At 44.7% G+C, this 27,511-nt stretch overlaps 1 protein-coding gene across 1 annotated transcript in view; it reads right to left on the reverse strand.

Moving 5' to 3' along the window:
- Positions 1-27,511, reverse strand: part of LOC122935247 (SPHK1 interactor, AKAP domain containing) — a 231,202-nt gene that overhangs the window by 15,116 nt on the left and 188,575 nt on the right. Inside the window, exons 7-9 of the mRNA XM_044291009.1 lie at positions 3,851-4,027; positions 3,259-3,348; positions 3,068-3,145 (exon numbers count right to left, since the gene is read on the reverse strand). Coding sequence (XP_044146944.1) covers positions 3,068-3,145; positions 3,259-3,348; positions 3,851-4,027 — 345 coding nt within the window. The remainder of the gene's footprint in view (positions 1-3,067; positions 3,146-3,258; positions 3,349-3,850; positions 4,028-27,511) is intronic.

Consider the following 27,511-nt stretch of genomic DNA (forward strand, 5'->3'; position numbering starts at 1 on the left):
ATATATTGTACTTGACCGTAGTTACAGCTCCACACGTTGGTGCTGCCGTGCACTTTGGCAGACACCGACAGGCTCAAGGACTGGCCCACCTTCTGTTCTACATATGTGTGCAGGGCTGGTACTGCCTTTTTGGCAAAGAAATGACGACTTGGGACTCTCCAACTCGGCTCGGCACAAGCCTTCAGTTCTCTGGAAGGTGCAGAGTCCACCACTTGGAAAGGGAGGGACTACAGTACCAGCAACTTGGCCAGGAGCACGTTCAGCTTCTGCGCAGTTGGATGAGTGCACATACTGTTGTCTCTTGGCAATCACTTTGGTGATCGATTGCTGATGGAATGACTGACTAGGAGGAGGAGGTGCAGGAGCATCTGGACCAGCAGATGATGGGAAGGACAGACAGCTTCCTTCGGCTGAGGTGGTGGCGCCTTGACTGCCTGAAATTGGGTGCATGCCACTGGGTGACACAGCGGTTGCTGTGGCAGGCTGGACCACCACATTGGAGCCATGGTTCTCCCAGGCTACTTTATGATGGTGCTGCATATGTTGACGCAAGGCCGTAGTGCCAACATTGGCACCCTGGCCACGCTTCACCTTCTGCCCACAGATTTGACATATAGCCATGTTCACCTCCCCCAGTGGCTTAACCAAAAACTTCCACACCGCCGAGTAGGTGATTTTACCACCAACACTCTGCACTGACTGACTGCTACTGCCACTGCCTCCCTGAGCCCCTGCAACACTACTTTCCGGGCTGGTAGGCTCCTGCGAAGCGGGTGGTCTACCCCGGGCACATTTTGCTCCCGAACTCCCACTGCTGCCACCCTGCTTACTGCCGGCTACACTAATGATCTTCTGGCTTTACCGCTGCCTCATGCACAAGCTGCCACCCTCTTCTCCCGATGATGATGAAGCCCTTCGTCATCCGGCTCCCAATTGCGATCGGCTACATCATCATTGAGTATTGTCTGCGCGTCACTAAAGTCCTCCTCAACGGTTTCTGAGCCAGGAGCCCGACTGTTCGCAACACCAGCTCCCACGCCACTCTCCTCATGACTGCTTGCCCGCCTACCAGAGGAATTGGTGGATGTCTCCTCTGGATCTTGGCTGGCCAGTAGCTGCTGACTGTCCTCTAGTAGCTCGCCCTCGCTGTATAGTTTTGTTGAGCACACAGCATATAATACTTCTCTGGCTGAGGGAACAGAATAGGACTGAGGCAGGTTTAGAAAAGATGAAGGCACAGGCCTGCTCCCGGGCCATTCCAACTAAGGGTTGTGTCTTACGAACCCACTGACTTGAAGATCGAGTCAACCATTCAAGAACCGCTGGGTTGCTGGTCAAGACACGACCACTAGCTGACACTGGGAGCTCTCGAAGTGACCCCTGCTGCCACGCCCCCTTACTCTGCTGCAACCTGTGCCTGCACCAGAAACATTTAGGCCTCTGCCCCTCCCCTGTACAGGGCCTGTCACTTCTCTGTCTGACATACTATTAGATCAAATAAGTAAATAAAAAGGAAATTAGTACATGCCAAAAAAGGGCTGTAATTTTTTCACTTCACCACACAACAGCTATTAAACCCCTTTTTTCCACCACTAATACACGGCAAAAAAGGCTTTAGAACATATAACTGTAGCCGTGAACTGCAAATAAAGTAGTTTTTTTGCCACTAATACACGCCAAAAAGGGCTTTAATTTTCCCACTTCACCACACAACGGCTAATAGGCCCTTTTTCTTTTTCCCCACTAATACACGACAAAAAAAGGCTTTAGAACATATAACTGTGGCTGTGAACTGCAAATAATACTTTTTCTTTGCCACTAATACAAGCCAAAAAGGGCTGTAATTGTCTCACTTCACCACACAACGGCTAATAAGCCCTTTTTCCCCACTAATACACGCCAAAAAAAGACTTTAGAACATATAACTGCGGTCGTGAAGGGCAAATATATATTTTTTTGCCACTAATACACGCCAAAAAGGGCTGTCATTTCCTCACTTCAACACACAATGGCTAATGAGCCCCTTCCCCCCCTAATACACGACAAAAAAAGGATTTAGAACATATATATAACTGCACCGCACAAGGGTTAATAAGACCCCAATGACAAGAACGGTTTGCTGTAATTACAGAAGTATTGCAAACCTGAAATGAGCAGCAGTATAATGGCAATTTGGATCCCCAGTCAGTGCATTAAGGTGTATTAGAATTGTTCCTATTACCCAGGCTGTAAACACCCCTATTGGACCCTGTACTGCTTCAATACTGTGGAATAATTCCTCCCTATCCTTTCCCTACACTTCTAATGCTCTTTCCCTGAACTTCTATTGAGCAAAATATAAGTCTTTCCTAGCACTGTCCGTAGCGCCTGCTGACGCCTCTCCCTGAATCCAAGATGGCTGAGGCTATTTATAGGGCTGTGACATCAAAGGGCTGGCTGCTGATTGGCTGCATGCATGGCATTGTGGGTGATCCCTCATTCCCAGAGTTCCTTGCTCGATGTCCTAACACGAGCAGCAGCCATTTTAGGAAAAAATTTGATTCGTTACCACGAAGCGTGAGGAAATTTCGATTTGGTGCGAATCGAATAATTCCTGAAATTAGGATCGAAATCCACTACGTCAGCTTTGATTCGCTCATCTCTAGTCATCAATATTAGATTGCCAGGGATACAGCACCCAGGACCCACCAAACAGCTATTGGGAGAGGCCAGGCGCTCCATGAGCTCCATGTGATGTTAAATTCATCGGTCACATGGCCTAGCTGCAGCTCAGCCCCACTGAAGTGATTGGCGCTGGTCTGCAATACCAAGCACAGCCACTATACAATGTATGGTGCCGTACTCAGAGTTCTGGCGAGTGTGGCGGCTCCCTGGAAAAGCTAATAGGCTGGGGTGCTGGGATTAGGACCCTCCCCGATGTGATAATGATGACCTATCCTCAGAATAGGTCATTATTACCATTTCCTGGATAACCCCTTTATAGAGGTTGTTCATTTTTAGGAGGAGGCTTTTCTACTGCCCCCTCCCTCCCCCACATCGCCAGACCTGTAGAGGGAAGCATACTTACCTTCTGCCCTCCCGGAAAGGATTTGGAAGCATGCGCACTTGCCCATTAAGAGGCCAGAGTTGAGCAAGTGAGTTCTCCCTGAAGAGAAAAGGGTTGGAGCACTAGTCAGAAGCATTTTCTATCCTTACCATCATTAGTCATGTATGTATATAGGAATTCTCGTTAATAGACTTTACTAATAAACTACTTACATGTCTGCTGTAGGGCCTGGTGGAATAATCTCCAGAAACGCGTCTAGATCTACAGCCCCTATACTGCTCCGCGTGCTGCCATTGCTAACGCTGTAAGGAAAGGACAGACGAAAGGATTTATGAGACAACTGTTCTTTTAGGTTATATCTTATTTGACTCTATTATTCTACTAAAAATAGATCAACTGCCCTCCAAGGTGAGATAAATCTGCTAAACCTGTCTGTCCTGGGTGAAAGTTGTAAAAATGTCCTCAGTGTGGCCAAAGCTAGATATTCTATTGAGACACTACTGATAACTCCATAGATCACAGCCATGAATGTGCCTATTTCAAATACTCTCCTATCCCACCTTCCAGGTTCTTGATTAGAATAAGAGAACGACAGTGAAGACTGACACAGATATAGATCTATACCAAAGGGAAATTTGCAGATCTGCATCTCATTCAGGATCTGTGGGCACTGTAATGTCTGCCATTTAGTGGCTGTACCCCAAGTATTTCTGATTTAGGGCACATTCTGTATGACCTGCCCATGGACCGTGTCAGCTATCATTGTAAGACGCAGTGGGACACAGGGGTGCTGGATGCTGTTACCTTGTGGATCGTTCACTCAGCTGCAGAAAACTGCTGGTGTCCTCTGGGTTGTCCTCGTCGTTCACAAGCTGTGACCAGCTCCCCGTGCTGTCCTCACTGCTGCTCAGAGGAGTTGGGAGTTCAGATCTCGGCTTTGTTTCGGCAGATCTCTCCGTACCTTGCTTTACCTGGCATGACCTGGCGTGAAAAATATAACGTTACAGGTTTATGCATTGCAGTGCAAAATAGAGACTCTGGGGTAGAGTTATCAAACTACTGAAAAGGAAAACTAGTATAGTTGCCCAAAGAAACCAATCTGATCCCACCTTTCATTCTCCCAAGGAGCTCTGAAAAATGAAAGGTGGAATCTGATTGGTTGCTATGGGCAAGTAAGCCAGTTTTCGTTTACACCAGTTTTGATAAATCTACCCCATAGACCTTTGTTTCCTAGGTTAAAGGAAGGTCTACTTTCTCAACTACTTTTTTATAGCACTGGTGCAACTAAAAAATAAAAAATAAATGAACCTTACAAATAATCTTAATTAAAAAGTTATTGTTTTGTGTCTACAGTTCTTTTGCAGACCTATCCATCTCCATGAACCCATAGTTGTCAACTGTCCTAAATTTACAGGGACTGTCCCTGATTTTCAAAAACACTGAAAGAGAGAATAAAAGCACCTCTTAGCCTAATTTAAAGAAAATGATTTTTTTTTCTGCCAGTTAAAACCAGATAGTAACACATCTCCTTTTTTCTAATCTCTTTTTATTTTCTGATTACAGATTTAGGCCGTTCCGTGCATTGGGGACCGCAATTGCACACTTATGCAACCATATTATTTTATCTTTATATTTTTAATTCTCTCTACCTAAAAGATTTCAGTTTGTTTTTCAATTGAGTTGTACAGTTTATAGGTCACATTAAAGGTGGAAAAAGTTCTGAAATAATTTATCTTTGTCTTATTTTTTGATATCACAGAAACCTGACATTTTAACAGGGGTGTGTAGACTTTTTATATCCACTGTATATAGGGACATTCTATATACAGGGACACTATTGGGGCATTATAAACACCAGGGGCACTACAGTGGGGCCATTATAGATACTGAGGGCAATACGGTGGGAAGCGTTTATACTGGGGGCATTACAGAGGGGCATTATATATTGGGGGCACAGTGGGGGGCATAATGTATACTGAGGGCACTGCAGTTTTTTTTTTTAAAAGGCAGTAAAATGTATCAATTTTTAACAGCCGTTAAAAACTGATGCAAAAAGGACATTAAATATGGATAGACAGACAGAAAATGGATGCACACACTGATGGAAAATGGCCATAAAAAACTGTCAATTTATCAATTTTTAACAGACGTTTTTTTTCACTGTGGTGTGAATGTAGCCGTAGACCAGGGGCGTAGTGAGCGGAGCACAAAGTGAGCATTTCTAATGTGAGAGGGCACAATGTGGGCATTACTACTGTGAGAGGGCACAATGTGGGCAATAGTACTGTGAGAGGGCACAATGTGAGCATTACTACTGTGAAGAAGGCACAGCGACCTTGTTCCGGTTCCAGCGGACATCACGACAACATGCCAGCAGAACCCTGGATGCGGTAGGTCTAATTAGTTCTTTCATTTATCAAAAGGTGTATTGGTACCGCTGTGATAGATCTTATCAGGTGTACATATTTGGGTCAATTACAAAGACCAGCTTCTTATGCTGATCTTCGCTCCTCCTCTGCACTGCCGGAAGATTAGCCTAATTTATGAATTAGGTGCACCTCCAGTAGTCTGTGCTCCTGGAGTAAAAACTACTGAGCCTCTGATTGGAGTAGTTTTACGCCACTTTTACACCCGTTTTCAGGTGTAAAAGATAGTAAATGTGTTGTGCCAGAGTCCTGGCCCGTGTCACACATTTGCTACTCCTAAATAGTTGCAGAAAGGGGACTCACGACTATTTTTATGCCTAAACAAGGCGTAGAAATACTTGTAAGGATATCATTAAAAGTTATGTTTTAAACGGTTCACCCATAACCCTAGGGCCCCTTTCACACAGGCGAGAATTCTGTGCGGGTGCAATGCGTGAGGTGAACGCATTGCACCCGCACTAAATCCGGACCCATTCACTTCAATGGGGCTGTGCAGATGAGCGGTGATTTTCACGCATCACTTGTGCGTTGCGTGAAAATCGCAGCATGTTCTATATTCTGCGTTTTTTGCGCAACGCAAGCCCCATGGAAATGAATGGGTCTGCGTGAAAATTGCATAGCACGGTGCGATTTTCACGCATGGTTGCTAGTAGATGATGTAAGTTAATTGATAAAAGTTAATTTACTGTATTATTTTCCCTTATAACATGGTTATAAGGGAAAATAATGGCATTCTTAATACAGAATGCTTACTAAAATGTGGCTTTAGAGGTTAAAAACTAATAAAAAAAAGAACTCGCCTCATCCACTTGTTCGCACAGCCGGCATCATCTTCTTTCAGGACCTGCCAAAGGACCTTTGATGACGTAATCGCGCTCACCACATGGTGAACGCTGTCACGTCAGCGCAGGACCTGCTGAATGAAGATAGAATGTTCTATCTTCATTCAGCAGGACCTGCGCTGACATCACCGCGCTCACCACATGGTGAGCGCGATTACATCACCAAAGGTCCTTTGGCAGGTCCTGAAAGAAGAAGAAAGAAGACGATGCTGGCTGCGCGAACAACAGGATGAGACGAGTTAATTTTTTTTATTTTCTAACCCCTCAAACGACATTTTAGTAAGCATTCTGTATTAGGAAGGCTATTATTTTCCCTCATAACCATGTTATAAGGGAAAATAATAAAATATACAGAACACCTAACCCAAATCCGAACTTCAGTGAAGAAGTCCGTGTTCGGGTCTGGGTACCACAGTCAGTTTTTTATAATGCGCGAGCAAAACGCATTGCACCCGTGCGATAAAAACTGAATATCGGAACGCAATCGCAGTCAAAACTGACTGCAATTGCGTACGTACTCACACGATTTTCCCTGATCACAGACGCAACACATCCGGACTTAATCGGGACACGCTAGTCTGCAAGGGGCCTAAGGGTACTGGGTGAGTATAGTTATACTTTGGGTGGCGTTAGAGGCCTGGCATTTTCCAGATTTTTGTAAGAAAAAAAAATTACATTAAATATTCACATATAGGCTGATAAAATGTGATAAAAAATTGATGGTAGTATTTAAACCATGCAGTTCTTTTGTAAAGAGTAGTCCTGTCCTACACAGGTTCCCACCAACAGCAAGCGACTGAACCCTCTCTGGCCCCATAGCAGCCAGATGGGATTCTTCTGCGGTCCGTATGCCCTTGGTGTGAGGCCACTAATAATGAGCTACAGCATTTTCGTCATCCCAGAGAATCAGCTCAGAACAGTTTAGCCACGGGCAAGCTACACTGTGAATTGCTGTACAGATGCCGTACAGCATCTGTCCGCATCCAATCCGCGTTTTTTGTGGGTTAGATGTGGACCCATTCACTTCAATGAGGCCGCATAAGATGCAGACAGCACTCCATATGTCCGTTTTGTGGCCCTGCAAAAAAAAATTAAAACTTGTCCTATTCTTGTCCATTTCTATAGAGGGCAGGGCCAGTATCCGTGTTTTGAGGGCAGGGCCAGTATCCGTGTTTTGAGGGCAGGGCCGGTATCCGTGATAACTAGACAATTACACACTGTTGTGTGCACCATCATTTATGTGCCCATTTTCTTCACTATTGCAGGCAGAACACTGCAGGAAAAATATAATTTATGGCTGAGTTCAACTCTTTATAACCTTCAATGACTGAAAGAACAATAACAAGCCAGACAGTCATGCACATCAAGCCATGAGATACGTGGTGGAGAGTGTCACTGGAGCATTGTATCCAGTCTACGCAAAAATCCTATTGTTCTAGTAACATAATTATTAGTTATTACTCATTGATGCATTGTTATTTCTTGCTAGTATGCAGTTATTATTCTGAATTACCTGCAATCATGTGCTACGTCTTTACATTTTACACTTACAGTATTAACATATATTGTAAAGAACCAGCTTCTTCACAGACACTCTGCCTTAGGCTACATGCACAAACCCGTATGTGTTTTGCGGTCGGCAAAAAAAAAATGGATGACATCCGTATGCCATCCATTTGTTTTTGCGGATCCATTGTAACAATGCCTAAAACGGACAAGAATAGGACATGTTATTTTTTTTTTGTGGGGCTACGGAACGGACATACGGATGCGGATAGCACACATTGAAAGGAATAGGTCTGCATCCTATCCACACAAAAAACGGAACGGACACTGAAATAAAATATGTTCGTGTGCATGAGGCCTTAATCTAATGCTGTAACAAAAAGGTTCAACATATTGATGGTGTATCCTCAGAATAGGCCATCAATATCAGACCCAGCTAACATTTTGGATGGACTTATGGCTGATTATGTGAAAGATCCAATCACTCATTGGCTGAGGTAGGTCATGGCTGCATTCATAACTAGTGTTGAGCGCGAATATTCGAATAGCGAATTTTAATCTCGAATATCGGCACTTTGAGAATTTGTGAATATTTAGAATATAGTGCTATATATTCGCAATGACGAATATTCGTAATTTTTTTCAAATTGAACACATGATTCCTCCCTGCTTCTTGCATGTTGGCAAATGACGTGATTGGCCCACAAGCAAGAAGCAGGGAGGAATCATGTGTTCAGATGGAAAAAATGACGAATATTTTAAAAACTAATATATAGCACTATATTCTATAATGCTATATATTCGTTTTTGACCCACGCCTGTAGTGAGCGTGCAATATTCTCATATTACGCGATCATTACCTTGCCGATTTTCGTGTAAAAAAAGAATGCAGAATATAACGAATATACGAATTCGCGAATATACGAATTCTACAAAATATTTGCGAAATATCACAAATTCGAATCTGACCCCTGCCGCTCATCACTATTCATAACCATTACCTGCAATGTCTAAACAGTAGCAGTAAGTGTTGTGCAGTGGAGACCTGGCACCATCAGAACTGTGAAGGTGGGGGATCAGAAAGGTAGGTATAACTTCTGGGTTTGTTTTTGCTTTTTTGTGCATGTACAGTTCCTCGGGCAGTTTTTTTTTTGTGAATAAATCTTTAAATCGTAGCACAAAAATCATTTGATTACAGACATTTTAAAGTCAAAATTGCACCAGTAGTAAGAAGCTCCACTGCTCGTCAAACTCAAAGTGACAGGTTGACACACCCCTTTCCGCGCCCATAACCCAGCCCACTCCTCCCAAAAACCCTCCCAGTCTCTCCCAAAGCGCCGCCCATCGCACACCCCAAACCACACCTAATTACCACCCATTCAACGCCCCTTTTTCTGTCAATCATTCTCCCCTGTCGACATGACATTTCTGAATCCACAAGTTCTTATTTTTTTGTCGGCAGCATCCATTTTGTGAAATACGGCACCCATTTTGCAAAGCGCGTCGGGGTATGTCCCAGCATGTTGAAGCCATGTTCGGACATGTCCTAAGATGTTATTTAAGAGTGTTGAAATCATTTTGTCGCATTATGGAAATAACTAAAATCGAAGTCAAAACCACTTAAAGGGAACCTGTCATCTGGATTTTGTGTATAGAGCTGAGGACATGGGCTGCTAGATGGCCGCTAGCACATCCGCAATATCCAGTCCCCATAGCTCTGTGTGCTTTTATTGTGAGAAAAAAACGATTTGATACATATGTAAATTAACCTGAGATGAGTCCTGTATGTGAGATGAGTCAGGGACAGGACTCATCGCAGATTAATTTGCATATGTATCAAATCAGTTGTTTTTTTTACACAATAAAAGCACACAGAGCTATGGGGACTGGATATTGCGGATGTGCTAGCGGCCATTTAGCAACCCATGTCCTCAGCTCTATACCCAAATTCTCGGTGACAGGTTCCCTTTAAGTAAAAGTGTCTTTATTTACGACGCATCATGGTACATTTTTCAAAAATGCAGTAAGGTAGGCACATGCGTAATTACAGCAACGTATACATAATTGTTTCATGCGCTTTGTTACAAAGGAACGTACAACATGGTCATTTTTTCTAAAATCACTCCTAAATATTTTTAATAAATTTTAAAAAGACATGCCTTTAGCGATACAATGTAAGATATAGATGCAGTAATGCCCGCAGACCGAACTAACAGCGTCCTGTATTTGTATGTCCTGTATTTGTATGTTTTGATACCTGATAGTCTTAGAATTTTTTGATAAAAATTTCATAAATTCATCAGGAAATATTTTATTCGCGGGCGATAATCCATAACAATATAGATACGTCATTCAGGTATAATATAATTAAAATCCAGTGCTTGCCCCTCTAATACGAATTGTCCATAGTTACAATATAGGCCGCCGGACGGTCGATGATTTTATTTACTGGTAATAAATCTCACGGAAATACACCTTTAAATATGTGTCAGGCATGAAAGTCAGCTTTGATAACACAGGTCATTTCATATAAAACCTCCCTTCTATTGTTTATTTCAATAATATATTTATGAACGGAATCCACAATCATGTTAATAGTGTTTAGCACCAGCTCTGCAAATCTAATTTCAGTTCTGAGATTTCCAGTTTTTACTAGAGAGAAATGTCCGCTGGGTTCTTGATCCGGCAATAACTCAAAAGTGAACAAAGTGTACACATTCAAAAATTCTGACCGATCCACGGATAAAGCATTGTTAGCCTTTTGTTTCCCCGAAATGTGTACGAGCGACATATTCACGAACAGCCGAATTTGGCGGCATAATTCACATTATAGTGATTACCAAAGAAATCCTTTGTGTTTCAATTCCAGGAAAATGTTTTGTTGTCCACAAACGCTAGTATTACGGTTTTTGGAATGTTTCAGAGAAAAAGATTCTCATGGTTAGATATGCGAGTACCTGCGGAGATGCTATACACTTTAAGCAACGCGCGATCCACCAAGTAGTTTGCGTTAGCGGTTAACAGAGTGCGACTGTGTACAATTCTCACAACAGGCGATACTTGAACTCTTTTGACAAACAGCGAAGCGTGCTGTATTTGGACTTTAAAATGGGTCACCTCGGGAGACAAGACAAAAGGTGTCTTTGTTTCTGGTCAACTTTATCTTTAGATCTAATCCGTTCAGTATTAATTTAGGTTGATTAAATATATCAGCGTAAATGAGTCCCATTAATTAATTCCACACTTCTAGAACGCATCATATACTGAGCTCTCTTGGTGAAACCAACATTACGGCGTCAAGAGCCCGGTCATCATGATGCCCAGCGGTATCTTTATAGAATAAGCTGGTGGTAAATTGGGCCGTTAAAGTTGGTGAATTATAATTTATTAGGGATACTATATACACTCTATACGTATAAAGGTTGTCGTTTCTAGAAATCAACGTGTCGCCGAGCGTTATGTCCAATTGATTAAAAAGGCTTGCAATAGGGTAGTTAATAAGAGCTACACGGGATCCATCGGGTATGGGTATGTTATCCGGGCTAACGATTCTGCAAACGACGTGTAACAGAGTGTTATTTAGGTCGTAATAATATTCACCGCTGCCCAAGATGAAGAACTCTAAAGGCGCATTGTCGGTAATGGCCTCAATTGGTTGTACCTCTACATAAAGCGATTTTTCAATACTTGTCTGCGTAGGCGGTGTTTGAAAGATATCCAACTCTGATTTGTGTACTCTGCAGATGCGTCGTGTACAAAAGCCATAGCTGCTAATAAGAAGATGTCGCTCGGTGACCGACTTCTTGTTTTCTGGCGGCGACGTCTCTTAGTCAGTGCTACTTTATTCATAAAAGGGGGTAGGACGCCGCCGCAGCCGCATTTTCTTTTATGTATTTTTTTTCCAGAGCCCTCCTGCCCTTGCCTAGGTCTATTTATTCGATCCATAACCGCTGTCGATGCTGTAGAGACAACATCTTTAGCAATATTCCTGTTTTTACGTGTGGTTTTACAAGTTCTACACCTTTCTTGAATAGGGGTAAGACTCTACGGAACAGACCCTGAAATAATCCTGCGAGCCCAGAACCGTGCATGAATTCTGCGCCGTGAAAGCCGTCCAAACTATGACCTGCTTGTGCTATGTAATAATGTGTATACGCATTTGGGTCACCGTACATTCTCTGAGACAACATTTTAATGCTGTCGTCACAGCACGAGGTCTAAAGTGTAATCGCACAATAGTTTTTCCATATTTGAATTTAACAGGTTTAGCTTGTTCCGTGGGTATCGATATTGTAATGGTATCAAAGTGTTGCAGAGAGGTATATAGTCCGGCCTATTATACTTTTGAGTGACTATTTTGCAATTTTCACTGCTTAACTCCACAGTTCTTAAAGGCTGTACGTAACTATCGCCAACAAGTTGATGCTGAATAATGTCGGTATAAACAAACATTGTATAAAATCCGGCTTTAATATTGGGAATAATTCTTTTCTTTATATCTAAAACTAAATCATCATCCGCAAAATGTTCTAAAACAGAAAAGCCAGGTTTGCTGCAGCACAAAAATATATGCTCTGCGTCTACATTCTTGTTTGAGCAAATGTGCAAGTAGCCCTGAAGCCTTTTTGCTAATTTAGTGGTGTAATCGGCGATGGTATTTGCGGGGTAAAGTTTGGCGGAGGCGTTGCAGGGTAGCATAATAAAAAACGATCCGTCTTCCATAGTTTACACGCTCACCAAATGCTTTTCTGGAACCCAAGAGTTAAACTTTTCGGGGTAACTGACTCACTTTACAAAATACAGCTTTTTCCCCCTAACCTTCTTCTTTTTCACAATTTTTTCTATCCGGTAAACTCGTCGCTAATCAAGGGGTACTTTTTAGATTTCTTTCGCGTAGAAAGATCCTTCAATGATCTCATCGGACAGGTCTTTCAACTTATAAAGGGGTCTGAGGCCCATAGAGTTTACAGCGTAAATGGTAAATATCTAATCCGTATAGGTTTGTTTATAGCCCTTCGTGAATGTCCCTTTTTAGCGTACAATTCTGACATGGTCGCCTATATTTAATAACGGTTTAACTTTTTTAATAGCGGCGCAGTCGCCGTAGATGTTTTTTCAAACGGTTAAAGAGTTCTTTTTTGTTACATTGACAGGTTGACACCTTATGGTTCTGTGGTACGTGCGATTATAACTATACATCAGGTCTTGTAACTTGTCAATGTATGTGTTTTGTTCTCTAAGATAACACCGCATTCTTGTTTTCAGTGTTCTATTAAAATGCTCCACCAGAGACGCTTTGACCGTATTCGAAGATATAAAATGATGTATTTTAAAGGCTTCACAAAGTTTTCTCATAGGTTTGTTTATAAACTCTCAACCCTGATCCGTTTGAAGTTTCCTGGGTGACCGCCCGCTTAACGTAAATATCTGTTCGAGAGCGGCTTCCACAGTCACACTGGGTTTATTGGAAAGTCCAGACACCCAAGCATATTTCTAAAGAATATCAAACAATAGTTAGCAAGTATTTTACACCATTATTTTCTTTTGAAAAATCGATCATACACACAAGATCGACTTGCCATTGGTCATCTATATCAGACACCACGACTTTGTTTCTTTTAAATGATTTTTTAACCGGTTTGTGCAATGTGTAAGTATCCTCATTGTTCAACACATTTTTTGCAGTGTCTTTTCTTATTCCAAATTTTCGTACTTCTCTGAATAAGGGTTCAACGCCATGTGTAGCGTGTAGTACTGTTTTCTCAATATTTCGGCATTTGCTGTCATTTTAGCAGCGTTTTTAAGTACCTGCCATCAACGATTTATGCAATTTTAACTAATCAAGATACTGTATTTATTGTAAAAAGAAAAACGGAATACCTTTTTATTTAAAAAGTCATTTTATGTAAAACATTGAGATATTACATGCAAATACAATTCTATATACAGTCAAAGTAAAAATTACAACATTAACCAAGCCGCCTGTAACAAAGGCGGCGTTCTCTTTTTAGGTAATAAAAACCAGTGTTGTTGTTACGAACAGCTGCTAAAAGGGGTACGAACGGCTTCAAAAAGTTCACCAGGCGACCCCCGTTTTAAATTATCGTAAAGTTCTCTCATTCTTGTATTACCGATCACGGTTGATGGCACGTTCAGTTTGGCGATGGTTTCCATGAAGAAGCTCTACCCGCGAGGCGTTTTAGCCTTATGTAAACCGTGACTCTGCGTCGCGGTACGAATCAGGTTGATAACGTTAGATCCTGGTATAACTTGATCTTTGTAAATGAATTCACCCCTAGCGTTCCAGTATGGCTTGTTACCCGATCGTCGCAGTTTGTTCAACAAAAGTTCTGCATTTTTCCTATACCTTATATTAACATTGTCAAGTATCTCTTTAACATCGTCTCTGCTAGAAGAGCCATTTGTCGATCGTTATTGATCGTTATGCAGCTGAGTAATCAAAGTTAAGGTTGACATTTCTTTACCGGCTTGTTTGTTGAGCATCAAGTATCTCTGTAACACATTAGTGTATCTTTTAATTTTTTCATCATCTGAAAGGTCATTTCTGTGTAGTATTTCGCTAATTTCGGCGTCAAAACGCTGTGTGGCAGTTTGGCGTATGTCTGGTGTATCTACAGCAGTTTTTTTTAGGCGGTCCAATTCGTCTCTGGAAACCTGGAACGTTTTCTCTGCATACTCCATTATGAGCTGCCGACTCTATAAGCTAGTGATTAAAGGTATCGCAAAGCTGAGCAGTGAACCTATAAAACCGCTGCTCTGGTTCACAATGCGCTTCTTGTCTTTAATGGGACAGCTTTTATCGCTTAATTTCTTTATAGCCTTGCGCCATCTTTTCAGTATATTTTTTTGTCGCTCTCTAAGAGGTATCTTTCCTTTAAGGATATTGAGAGAAATCTAGCCAATAGCGGATATCAAATCATTACTGGAGCTGCATAATATTGATTTTCGGACCATCGGTTTTGTTTTGACCAACGCTTTTAAAAGATCCAAATTATGATGGATCCTGTTCGACATCTTTACAGGAGCAGCGAAGCTACCAAGAATGACCGTAGAGATGAGAAATATCAAATTTTAGAGCTCCTTTTTGCACACATAAGCCGCCGGAAGATCTGGCGGGAACAAACCGGTTCTTTGCCGTAGTTCCTCGGGCGTGTCAGATCTGAAATCTACGAGTAAACATCCGTAAGGCGCTTGTGTAGCATCTTCAAAAGCTTCTAAAAAGAAAAGTGTTTTACTGGGGTACATTTGTCGAGCCAACTTAATAACCTGTAATTTATCACATGGGTTCTTAAAAAGGACCATGTATTTAGGGTTTAAATTTATGGTACGGCTTTTCTTACCCTGACAAAAAAAAACATTTTAAATCAGATGATGCTCAAATTTCTGTGGTGCACGTATTTTGTAAAAGCGTTTTGTATTTAAAGATTTTCACAAGCCGCCTCCATAAGATCATCGACAATCGCCAAATTTACCCAGTCAGGTGGGAATAGGTCATCATCTGTAAATGTTGTGGTATTCCCTCGATAAACCTGATATTTCTAAACAAACGGGTGAGCTCATTGATATTTTAAGATAGATAGACAGTTAGACACATAGCTAGTGTGTGGACTCGCTCTGGTAGACTGGATTAGCGGACGCAGTATAGAGGCAACAACAAGTTCTTTGGATGAAACAGTTCAGTGTTTTATTCACACTTTAGGCAAGTGACAAAACAAGCAGTCATATTCAAACAAAAAGTCACCTTGCGGTGTTGGTGGTAATTCACAGCATGCGGCATTTCTGCCTCAAAGAGTCCTTGCTGATAGCAGCACCAACCTGATTTCACGCAAAACGGGTAGCAAGTCTTCATCCAGACACAAGGCTCCCAGATCCCAACACAGAGACATGGCTTCTGAGCCCAACTGCCTATTTAAGGACAGCCAGGTGCTGCCAAAACCCGGAGCGGCATTTAAAACTCTTCTACTTCTTTGAATATGCTGGGCCAGTAAAACAGCTGTAGAATACGATCCTGAGTTTTCTGCAGCCCCAGGTGACCCCCGAGAACATGTTGGTGGGCTAGATCTAACACAAGCTTGCGATAAGCTTTGGGGACCACCAACTGTTCAATAGGCTCACCCCGTAGTTGGTTTACCCGATACAAAACAGGGAAACACTGACTCTGCCCCAGGTTGTTGTGGTTCACCATCTACTATTAACACATTTTCCCAGGCGTGGGATAGGGTTGGGTCGTGACGCTGGGCGGTACCAAAATTATCCCTGGAGACATTGAGGGCTGCCAATTCAGGACCCGGCGGCAAGTCCTCCACGTCTCCCACCATCACACTTAGTGGGGTTGTCTCCCCCTCTTCCACTGAAGTGGCGGTCACCCCTACTTCTGGCCCTTTGGTCTCTGGTTCCCAAGGTTCTGGTCTCCCTCCTGAGCCGGGCCACTCAGCTAGGGTTACCCCTGTCTCATGGGTATCAGTCACTCTCATAGCAGGTGTCACGGCTGAGGATGGGGAAAACCCTCAGCCGTGCGATGCCAGAAGATGTTAGGTTGCTCAGCCAGGACGACAAGATTAGGGAGCAGGTCACCTCCTAAAGCGTCCCTAACCTGACCCTTTCTCCTAGCTGCATGGGCCGACCTTGAAGGTAGGAGGGCCCATGCTCAGGAACCTCGGATCCCTAACTCACCCTCCGACCGGTCCCTGAACTAGGAGTCAAGGTAAGACGGCCTGTTCCTTCTGGACACGGAGGAACAGGGGTCTCACTGGCCAAGCTACAAGGAATGGGGAAACACATACAACATACAGATATGACAGGCGAACTACTAGTTCCACACGTACCTGTCACAGCCACGCTGACTGGAACCCATGCATGCACTACTAATGTCCACAGAACAACTAGAGGACACAGCACACATAACACACAGGTAACCAGGACATCCGTAGTTGCAATAAACAGAGACAAAGGAAAACATCAACTGAACATCAAGACATAAACTTCACAGATAAACCTATGACCACAAGGGTGGCCCCCACTGGCAGATGATATACACAGGAGGCTGCTCCAGCTAAGCATGGCTGAAGCAACCCACTGACACATGCCAAACACTGAGGCTTTATAGGCCTAAGAGGCCACACCCACACAGACACACCTAGTGTCTCACACACACAGAAAGGGAGTTAACCCTTCCAACACCGGGGAAGGGAAAACACCACTTAAAGGGAAAGTGTCCAAACCAAGATCATACTGTGGCTGTTGCCGCAGGCAACGACATGGGTGGCAACCATGTCCTGGGAGTCAGCCCGAAGGCCGGGACACTGCCACCACATGTACACATCCAACCAAACGTTGCCACGGGCAGCCACAGTGAAGGGAAGAGTCCTAGTGCACACACAACACAAAACGCAGTGCACACCAGACAAACAAACACAACACCCAACATGAAGGTTGTTAGGTGCAACCGCATGCCATGCAGCAAGCTGCCCAGCACCGCTCAGGCTGCTCTGCTGAAACCAACACATACAACTAGTTGCACGCGGCAACCACAAGTGAGGCCACAAACCAGCGGCCCTCACCTGTGATTGAACACCAAAACCAAACCGCAGGCAACCGCTGCGGTTGAGGAGTCACGACCATAACTGTGGCCGTGACAGCAGGCCACAGTGCCGGGAAGCCTGGGAAGTCTCTCCCTATTATGAGTTCATAATGTAGATTTGTGGCGACAGCCACCTCGTGGGTCCATCTACCAGCCACCGTGGTTAGACACACCAGTGCGGTGGGGGTCGTTTTTTAAGTCACCGTGGATGCACATCACCCTGACTTTCTGGACAGTATACTCAGTGGATCGCACCAGGTTAACCCTTACTAGGGTCACCAGAGCCTCCACCGGAGTGTCTCCCACTTCCACCTGCCACAAGTGATCTAGAGACTCTGGGGTACCTGTTACACACAGCCTCCTGGCATATAGCGACTGACGGTAGCCATAGTTAGTGTCCATGGGATCATCCCGATGGGGACAGTCAGCTCTTACATGGACAGGCTCCTGACACCACCAGCAGACTTCCGGAGCCAGGTCCACCATGAGTACATCTCGGGTGGGTTTTATTGGCTCAAATCCCCGGGCCTGGGGTTTGCCGACCCCCCTCCCGACAGAACCCTCCTTTAGATTCCTGGTAGCTTCATATCTTTCCACCAGGTTCACCATCTCAAGGGCATTGCCAGGAGACATCTGACCGATCCAGTGCTGGAGAGGGTAGGGCAAAGCCCTCCAGAACATATTGGCTAATAGTCTATCCAGCATAGCCAGGGACTCAGCACATCAGGCTGTAGCCACTTTTTCAAGAGGTGGAGTAAGTCATAATACTGGGTCCTCGCAGGCTCAGCCGGCTTAAACCCCCACTGATGTACCCGCTGGGTCCGGACCCAACACATTCACCCCCAGTCTTGCCAAAATCTCACCTTTTACTTTTTGGTAGTCGGCCGCTTGATCGTCCGGCAAGTCGAAATACACCTGCTGGGAATTGGATGCCAGGAATGGAGCGACGACCTCAGCCCACTGGTCACAGGGGGAGCTTTTCCCTGATGGCCACTTTCTCGTACATCGCCAGGTAGGTACATCTTAAGAATGGCGGCACGGACTGCTTTCCGGGCATCGTGGTTGCTCGGGGTTGCGCCAGCTGGCTGCAAAGCCATCACGTGTTGTAGCAACAACAGGTTAGTCTCCTGCTGCTGCTTATTAGCGTTGCATTGCTGCAGGTTTGTCTCTCGCTGCTGCAGATTAGCCTCCATGAGGGCCTTCACAACAGCCTCCATTTTGTCGTGGGGCACTGGTTGTAATACAGCTGGTTTAATGCACGACATACAACCGTGCCTGAAAAATGCAGAAACCAAAAATATCGGCGTTCACGCCAGCCTCACTGCTCTTGCCCACATCCTCCACCAATTGTGGGGACTTGCTCTGGTAGACAGGATTAGTGGACACAGTATAGAGGCAACAACAAGTTCTTTGGATCAAACAGTTCAGTGTTTTTTTTTCACACTTTAGGCAAGTGACAAAACAAGCAGTCATATTCAAACAAAAAGTCACCATGCGGTGTTGGTGGTAATTCACACCATGTGGCAATTCTGCCTCAAAGAGTCCTTGCTGATAGCAGCACCAACTGGTTTCTGAGCCCAGCTGCCTATTTAAGGACAGCCAGGTGCTGCTAAAACCCGGACCGGCATTTAAAATCCGGTCCGGTATTTGACTTTAACTGGCTGTAAATCAGCCCAGCAGCACATGCTGGGAAGAAAATATCTGTTTTCCCAGACCAAACCTCTCATTGTGTCACACTAGATACAGGTGAAACTCGAAAAATTTGAATATCGTGCAAAAGTTAATTTATTTCAGTAATGAAACTTAAAGGGAGTTTCATTAATGCAACTTAAAATTTTAATATTGTGAAAAGGTTCAATATTCTGGGCTCAAAGTGTCACACTCTAGTTAGCTAATTAATCTATACCCCCTGAGCAAAGGGTACCTGAGATTGTGACTTTGGGGTTTTTATAAGCTGTAAGCCATAATCATCCTAATTATGACAAATAAAGGCTTGAAATATCTCGCTTTGCATGTAATGAGTCTATCTCATATATTAGTTTCACCTTTTAAGTTGCATTACGAAATAAATGAACTTTGCACAATATTCAAATTTTTCGAGTTTTACCTGTAGATGGATAGATGGATATTTGAAGATAGATATATAGATAACATATAAATAGATTAAATAGATAATAGATAAAATAGATAGATAGATGGCTACCCGTATTTTTCGTTATATAAGACGCACAGGCCCATAAGACGCACCTAGGTTTTTGAGGAGGAAAATAAGAAAAAATATATATTTAACCAAAAGGTGTGCTTTTAGTGGGTTTGAACTAATGGCGGTCTGTGCATGACACTATTATGGGGGATCTGTGGATGATGCACTGTTATGGGGTGGGGGATTTGTGGACGGCACTGTTATGTGGGGAATCTGTGGATGGCACTATTATGGGGTGAGCTGTGGATGGCATTATGGTGGGGGGGATCTGTGGATGGCATTATGATGGTGGGGGGATCTGTGGATGGCATTATGATGGGGGGATCTGTGGATGACACTGTTATGGGGTGGTGGATCTGTGGATGACACTGCTATATGTGTCATTCACAGATCCCCCCATAACAGTCCCATCCACAGATCCCCCTATCATAATGCCATCCACAGAACCCCCTTCCATCATTATCCCATCCACAGATTCCTAGGGAGGGACTGTAGTAGGAGGGGAGAGCAGCGGGGCAGTGCAGGCACTGTACTTTGGCCCTGCCGCACAGTATGTACTGTATTATACGTAGTGTTAATCATCATATCTAAACTGAATAATGATGCGCTCCCCCTGCTCCCCATGTGTACCGTACTTACCAGTACACATGTCATGCCCCTGTAGTAAGCACTATCAGCTAGCAGGCAGGCCGGGCGGCCGTAACTCACGTCACGTGCCTGCTCCGCCTGCTTCATTCATAAATGTAAATTGCCAGCATTCACCCCATAAGACGCAGGGGGGGGGGGGGGGAGTGTGTCTTATGGGGTGAAAAATATGGTAGATATTTGAAGATAGATAAAATAGATAATAGATACAAAAGATAGATGGCGCGATAGATAGTTGCTTGATGGGGTTGAATGTGGCACCGACCTACGCTAACATGGCGGTCTCCTTCCTCACGGAGACATTTGTCTATGTGTCGCGCCACTTTGAACATGTTTTGAAGTGGTGGCGATACATAGACGACGTCTTCTTGATTTGGACAGGTACTGAAACACAATTACTTACTTTTTTTGATTTTCTTAATACAATAGACGAGGATAAAAAATTTACAATATGCTATTCGAGGGAGGAACTTAACTTCCTTGATACAAAGATCACATTGAGGAATGGTCTGGTACACACTGACGTATACGTTAAACCTACTGATAAGAACACCTTGTTGAGCTTTAAATAGTGCACATCCTCACATGATTATTAAATCACTCCCTTTAAGTCAGTTTCTGCGTGCAAAAAGCATTGTTAGTGATGAATCGCAACTTAATGCAACTTTGGGTAGAATGACTAAGGCTTTTGTAAACCGGGGTTTTCCTAAATCTATATTAGACTCCCAGTTAACACACAGCAGCAGAGAGAATCTACTGAAGAGATCAACACCTAGGAAAGCTCTTAATAAAATACCGTCGGTTACAACATACACAGAGGACAGTCAGGCAGTTAACAAGATAATTAATAAACATTGGTCTATACTTAGTAGTGGACATGAAGATGTCCATGAGTTTAAAACACGTCCCTTGTTTTCGAATAGGAGACAGAAGAACCTAAAGGATAGACTTGTTCATACAGATATTGGGCCTCAAAAAAATCAGGACAAACAGTCCTACGTACACAAAAAATAGTCTGCTTCCTATCACTAAATTGTATCAACTGTAAATTTATACAAAAAGGGAATTTTTTCATCCACCCTGTTACTGACAAGAGGTTTTCCATTAGACACTTCTTAACTTGTGATTCAACTTTTGTTGTTTATGTTCTGTGGTGTCCATGCAATATGTTATACGTGGGGGAGGACGTCCATAGATTTTAAGACAAGATGTAATTAACACTGGTACACCATTCGTAAAAAAACGCATGGATTTGCCAATGTCTAAACACTTTATGGATTGTGGACATAAGGAGCGTGACATAAGGTGCATGATCATTGATCATGTCCCGGTCTCCCGTAGAGGTGGCAATAGAGTCTTGTCCCTTAAAAAACATGAGATTTATTGGATCTCTAAACTTAATACACTTAAACCAGGAGGGTTAAATGTGGATTACAAACCTTGGATTTTGATCTAACCTATTCCGCACCACTTTAGCATGATGATATTGTCTGTCTTTTATCTTGTGTTTTGGTACTGCTTTGAGATAAATTTTTATCTTTTTTGTTTTACTTGCAGTCTATTGGTGAATTTGAGGGGATTGACCGAGCCAGCGTCAATATATATTTCAAATTATTGACATATTGTGTTGTATGTTCTCCCCCAGTATATGGTATTTCTAACCTAGTGCTGATTGGTCACGACTCCATGATTGTTTATTTTATTTTGTTTTATTTCAAATGGTGGGTTGTGCGAGTGCATTGGTATCCCTGTTGGAACGGGGACCAATGCACTTCTAATAATACTGATTAGACTGGTATGTTTCACACAGAATGTGTATCAGTCTGGTTGGATTTAATACACAGATTTTTATTTTTAGTTTATATTACTTTATTATGGGGGCTACTGATATGCACAGCGTCCGTCTACTAGGTGAGCTGTGCATGTGTATCCCCTTGATAATGAAGTCCCTTTGTTATGACAATCATATTGTACATCATAGGTCTTCAATATAATGGTGGGCTCCTCCTTTTTCTCCCTGATGTACTCTTTATTTGAATTCTTATTTTTTGATATATGTGATGGTGGGACACATGCAACACACTATTTATGCATTCTTGTTTTACTTGCGTAGTAATTTGCAGCAATGGGTGTAATAGTTATTTGATATGCCCGTGCTCTATGATCCATACAGTCATGTGTTTCATTCACGTGGTCACGAACTATGGATCCGACCGCTCCGGATCCCACAGCTGTGACGTAGTGGTCTGTGACGGAGTCTGCGCACACACAGAGACCTCACGTGACCGGGGTATTACCACTCGGCTAACACCCCCCACTACACTTCGGTAACTGCCACCACGTGGGTTCCCGGTCCACGAGCCGACTATCCGGGTCATTCACTATCACACAGATCAGTGGATGAACCGGATATCACTTACTGACCAACCGCAGTCAATCACCCCCAGCTACAATTCCTAAATGCAATGTAACTAACTACCTGGTAACGTCTCTTCAAAGGCAAGGTACGTTGTTCAGCAGCTTAGAATATGGAAGACTTGGCCACTTAGATTTTATAATCTTTAATAAGCGGTAAAAAGCAGTGCATACAAGTCTAATGAAAATGACTATAAATCTACAGAATAATAATAACAATATAAATAATCACGACAGTTCAAATGAAAGGGAAAAAGATGAAAGAATACTTAGTTTCTCTGGGTTTCAGATGGTCGTTCATATGTCCTTTTTGAATCCTTGCAAACCCCTTTTCAGTATGTATCAGGGGAGACCCTCAAAGTTCTTCTGATACAGGGATATGCCGTCAATGGCCAATTAAGTGTCTGGTGATGTTCCATGGGTCTCAGTCCTCTGTCCTTGTGCATGGGTTTTTATGAACTCTTCCATGGGCAGGAGACTTACTCCTGTCAGCCAATGGCAGCAGAGGGACTGTGAAGCCTAGGGAATGGCCCCCAAGTGTTTTATGACCCCATCAAAGTTCAGTTCCTACAATGAGGATTATACTTAAGCCCGCATCTCCTTGATACATCGGCATATTTTTATACAGAATACATATTTGCGATCCTTATTTATTTACCTACAGAATGAGACCACACACGGTAATGCTGGGACCTGTAGTTCTTCTACCACCCATAGGTCAGCTACAGAATCACATCCTCTAGTCATATTTGATACCCAATTAACCACAATACTCTGTAGAGCCTGGATCTGGTGTCAGAAAGGGCATAAGTTGATTCATAAATGAAATATGAAAGTGGACTGGTTTTATCCCCAGAGCTAATTAAGGGGCTATTAGCTCTCCTCAAACCAGACCTGGAAATTAATGACGTCACGCTCCAGCCAGGCTTGACAGCGAGCTGATCTTGGACAGGATGAGCTGGGCCTGGTGTAGCTTTTATGACCTTTTATTGCTGGCCTTACAGAGTAGTGGTAATAAAAGTGTCCATCTATATCATAGGCGACCCAGGCTTCAGAAAGATGAGAGTTCACAGCTTTTTACATAGGCCAGAAGCATATAAGATGGCTACCCAGAGGAATTATGTATGTATGCCGGCACACCTCCCTCTTTTAAAAGGTTGCCTGGGGAAATGGCCACAAGCCTATTCCACAGCAACCCAGCCATCTCCGGTCGATTCTCCCTGCCGCGACAACCCGTCGGCATTTCCATGTAAACTACCTTTTCTGTGCTGCACGGTGAAGTTGTACTGCTGCAAAATCAGGCTCCATCTCAGCAGTTTCGCATTGTCTCCTGCGAGACGTGCCAACCAGCTGAGGGGATTGTGATCAGTGATCACTGTGAAATTGCATCCATACAGGTAGTGTTGTAGCTTTTGCAGGGACCACACAATAGCTAAACACTCCTTCTCTATTGTGGAGTAGCTGGTCTCCCTGGCCAGTAACTTACGGCTCAGGTATAGTACAGGATGCTCCTCCCCGGCCTGGTTCACCTGACTCAGGACTGCACCCAGACCAAAGGCGGAAGCATCCGTGTGGACCACAAACTTCCGAGTGAAATCTGGGGCCTGAAGCACAGGAGCACTGGCTAGTGCATCCTTCAGGGCCTGGAAGCCTTGCTCGCATTCCGGCGTCCATGACACCATCCTGGGCAGCTTCTTCTTGGTCAAGTCTGTCAGAGGCTTGGCCAGGGCGCTATAGTTCGGGATGAACTTCCTATAGTACCCGGCCGTTCCCAAGAAAGACATGACCTGCTTCTTGGTGAGAGGTGTTGGCGATCTCGTAATGGCTTTCACCTTCTCTATTTCCGGCCTCAGTGTGCCTCCTCCTACTCTGTGGCCTAAGTAAGTGACCTCATTCATGCCCAGCTGGCACTTGCTAGGCTTAACAGTTAGTCCAGCCGCAGCAAGTTTGTCCAGTACTTGCGACAGGTGCACCAGATGCTCCTTCCACGTGGGGCTATACACGGCAATGTCGTCTAAATAGGCGACAGCACATTCTTCTAGTCCTTCCAGCAAGTCATTCACAAGCCTTTGAAAGGTGGCTGGCGCATTCTTCATCCCAAACGGCATTACAGTAAATTCGTATAAGCCGAAAGGGGTGATGAAGGCCGACTTCTCCTGAGCCTCCGAGGTCAGGGGAATCTGCCAATACCCCCTGCTCAGGTCCATGATTGTCAGGTAGCTGGCTCCTGCCAACTTATCTAACAGTTCATCAATCCTGGGCATGGGGTAAGCATCCGAGGTTGTGATGGCATTCAGTTTCCGATAATCCACACAGAACCTGGTTGTCTGATCTTTCTTCGGGACCAGAACCACCGGTGAGGCCCAAGCGCTGTGGGATTTCTGAATGACCCCGAGCTGCTTCATTTCCTCGATCTCCCTCCTGAGGTCTGCCTGGACCTCCAGTGAGACACGGTAGGCGGACTGCTTTGTGGGAGCATGTGTACCTGTGTCCACATGATGGACTGCAAGGTGAGTTCTCCCGGGTTTCCCTGTAAAAGTGTCACGGTGAGCCGTCAACACTTCTAAGAGCTGAGATCTCTGCTGGGACGAGAGTTGAGGGTTGAGGGTTAAGTCCACCTCCAACTCTCGAGTGTCAGCTAGCAGATCTAGTAGGGGGTCGGCCTCCTCCCTTTCGGGCAGGCTGCAAACCGGCATAACATGTGGCGTTCTCTCGTGATGCTCCTTGAGCATGTTGACGTGAAACGTCTTCTGTCTCCTACCTCCCTCTCCAAGGCCCACCACATAATTTACCTTACTCAGACATTTGACAATGGGGTACGGCCCTTCCCATGCAGCTTGCAGTTTGTTTTGCCGCATTGGCAGCAGGACATAGACCTTCTGCCCCTCCTGGTAGATTCTCTCTCGGGCAGTGCGGTTATACCACTGCTTCTGTTTGCTTTGGGCCTGCACCATATTCTCCTGTACCAGACCTACCAGCGACTCCATTTTGTCTCGGAACCTGAGGACATAGTCTACTACAGAGACTTCAGTTCCGGCAACCCTGCCTTCCCAAGACTCTCTGATTAGGTCTAGGGGACCTCTTACTCGTCGACCATACAGGAGTTCGAAGGGCGAAAACCCGGTTGACTCCTGGGGAACCTCTCTGTAGGCAAATAGCAGGTGAGGTAGATATCGTTCCCAGTCCTTCCCTTGCGCCTCCACAAACGTCTTCAGCATCTGCTTCAACGTCCCGTTGAAGCGCTCACAGAGGCCGTTTGTTTGTGGGTGGTAAGGGCTGGCTACGATATGGTTCACCTGTATTTTCCTACAGAGCCCCTGCATTAGTTCAGACATGAACTGAGGTCCTTGGTCGCTGAGAAGCTCAGCTGGGAACCCCACTCTCGTGAAGATCCCCAGCAGGGCGTCTGCAACCTTGTCCGCCCTAATGGAGGATAACGCCACTGCTTCCGGGTAGCGCGTCGCGTAATCCACCAGGGTTAATATGAACCGTTTACCCGAACTGCTGGGGATGGCCAGTGGACCAATGATGTCCACGGCCACCCTCCTGAAGGGTTCATCAATTATTGGTAAGGGATTCAATGGAGCTCGGTGACGGTCTCCTGCTTTGCCAACTCGCTGACAGGTGTCGCAGGACCTGCAGTACTTGGCGACATCTGCCCCGAGGCCAGGCCAGAAAAAATTCTGCATCACCCGGGACTTTGTTTTGGTTATTCCCAGGTGACCAGCTAAGGGGATCTCATGAGCCACTTGCAGTAATTGTTCCCTGAACTGCACAGGTACAATGAGCTGCCTCTTGAGTGGCCCCACCCTACTGTCACTGTGGGAGATGTCCTCCTTATACAGTTTCCCATTGTCCCAGCACACTCGGTATTTGTCTCCCTCAGTGGGAGGGCTGGCAGCTAACCCTCTTAGCTGCTCCAAGGTAGGGTCATCTCTCAGGGCCTGTTCAAAGGCGGCACTACAAGTCCCAGCCAGCTGTCCTGTGGCGAACAGGGACAGTGGCTGAGGCTCTGACGCGGTTAAGTCCACAGGGTCCGAACCGGTGGAAGGGGACACTTCCACTTGCTCTTCCCCAATGGAGCGTTCTGCTGCGGCTTTTGCAGCCCTGCGAGTGACGGGCAACACAGGCACAATAATGTCATCACATTTAACATTTGCACAACTTGAATCAGTTAAACACATGTCCACTATCTGCGTACATACACCCGCCATCCCCTCTACATCTCCTGTCATAGGAGAACTGCTCCCACACACCCCACCTCCCACCTCCCGAGGTCCATCCCCGAGGTTATCTGATGTTACGCAAACATCCTTGCACAGTACCTCGGTATGTCCAGTGACCTCCATAGGGACGGGTGAGTCCTGTGTGCTTCCAGGGGGCACGTAGCACGAGACCAATCGTCCTAGGTCAGTGCCTAATAAAACATTTGTGGGGATCTCCGCAGAGACTCCCACCTCCCTTACTCCACTCCCAGCCCCCCAATCAAGGAAAACACGAGCATGGGGAACATTAGGGCTCACCCCCCCAACTCCCGTGATGGTGAGGCTTTTGCCGGGAATAAGGTCTGCGTCATCCACTAGTTCAGGCCGAACTAGTGTGACTTCGGCTCCTGTATCGCGGAAGCCTGTGGTGCACCGGTTGCCCACAGTAACCGACTGTAGGTTGTCTGCGGTGTGTCTTGCAGCTCCATTCACTAACAGCACAGATGATGGGTTGCGGGCAAGCTTGCCAGGAGGTGCTGTCTTCTTCTCCGGGCACGAGTGGCTGAGGTGTCCTGGCTTGCCGCACGCATAGCACTTGCGCGCGTCTGTCGGTGCTGGCTTG

Source organism: Bufo gargarizans, chromosome 4 (assembly GCF_014858855.1).
Source record: "Bufo gargarizans isolate SCDJY-AF-19 chromosome 4, ASM1485885v1, whole genome shotgun sequence".
NCBI lineage: Eukaryota > Metazoa > Chordata > Amphibia > Anura > Bufonidae > Bufo > Bufo gargarizans.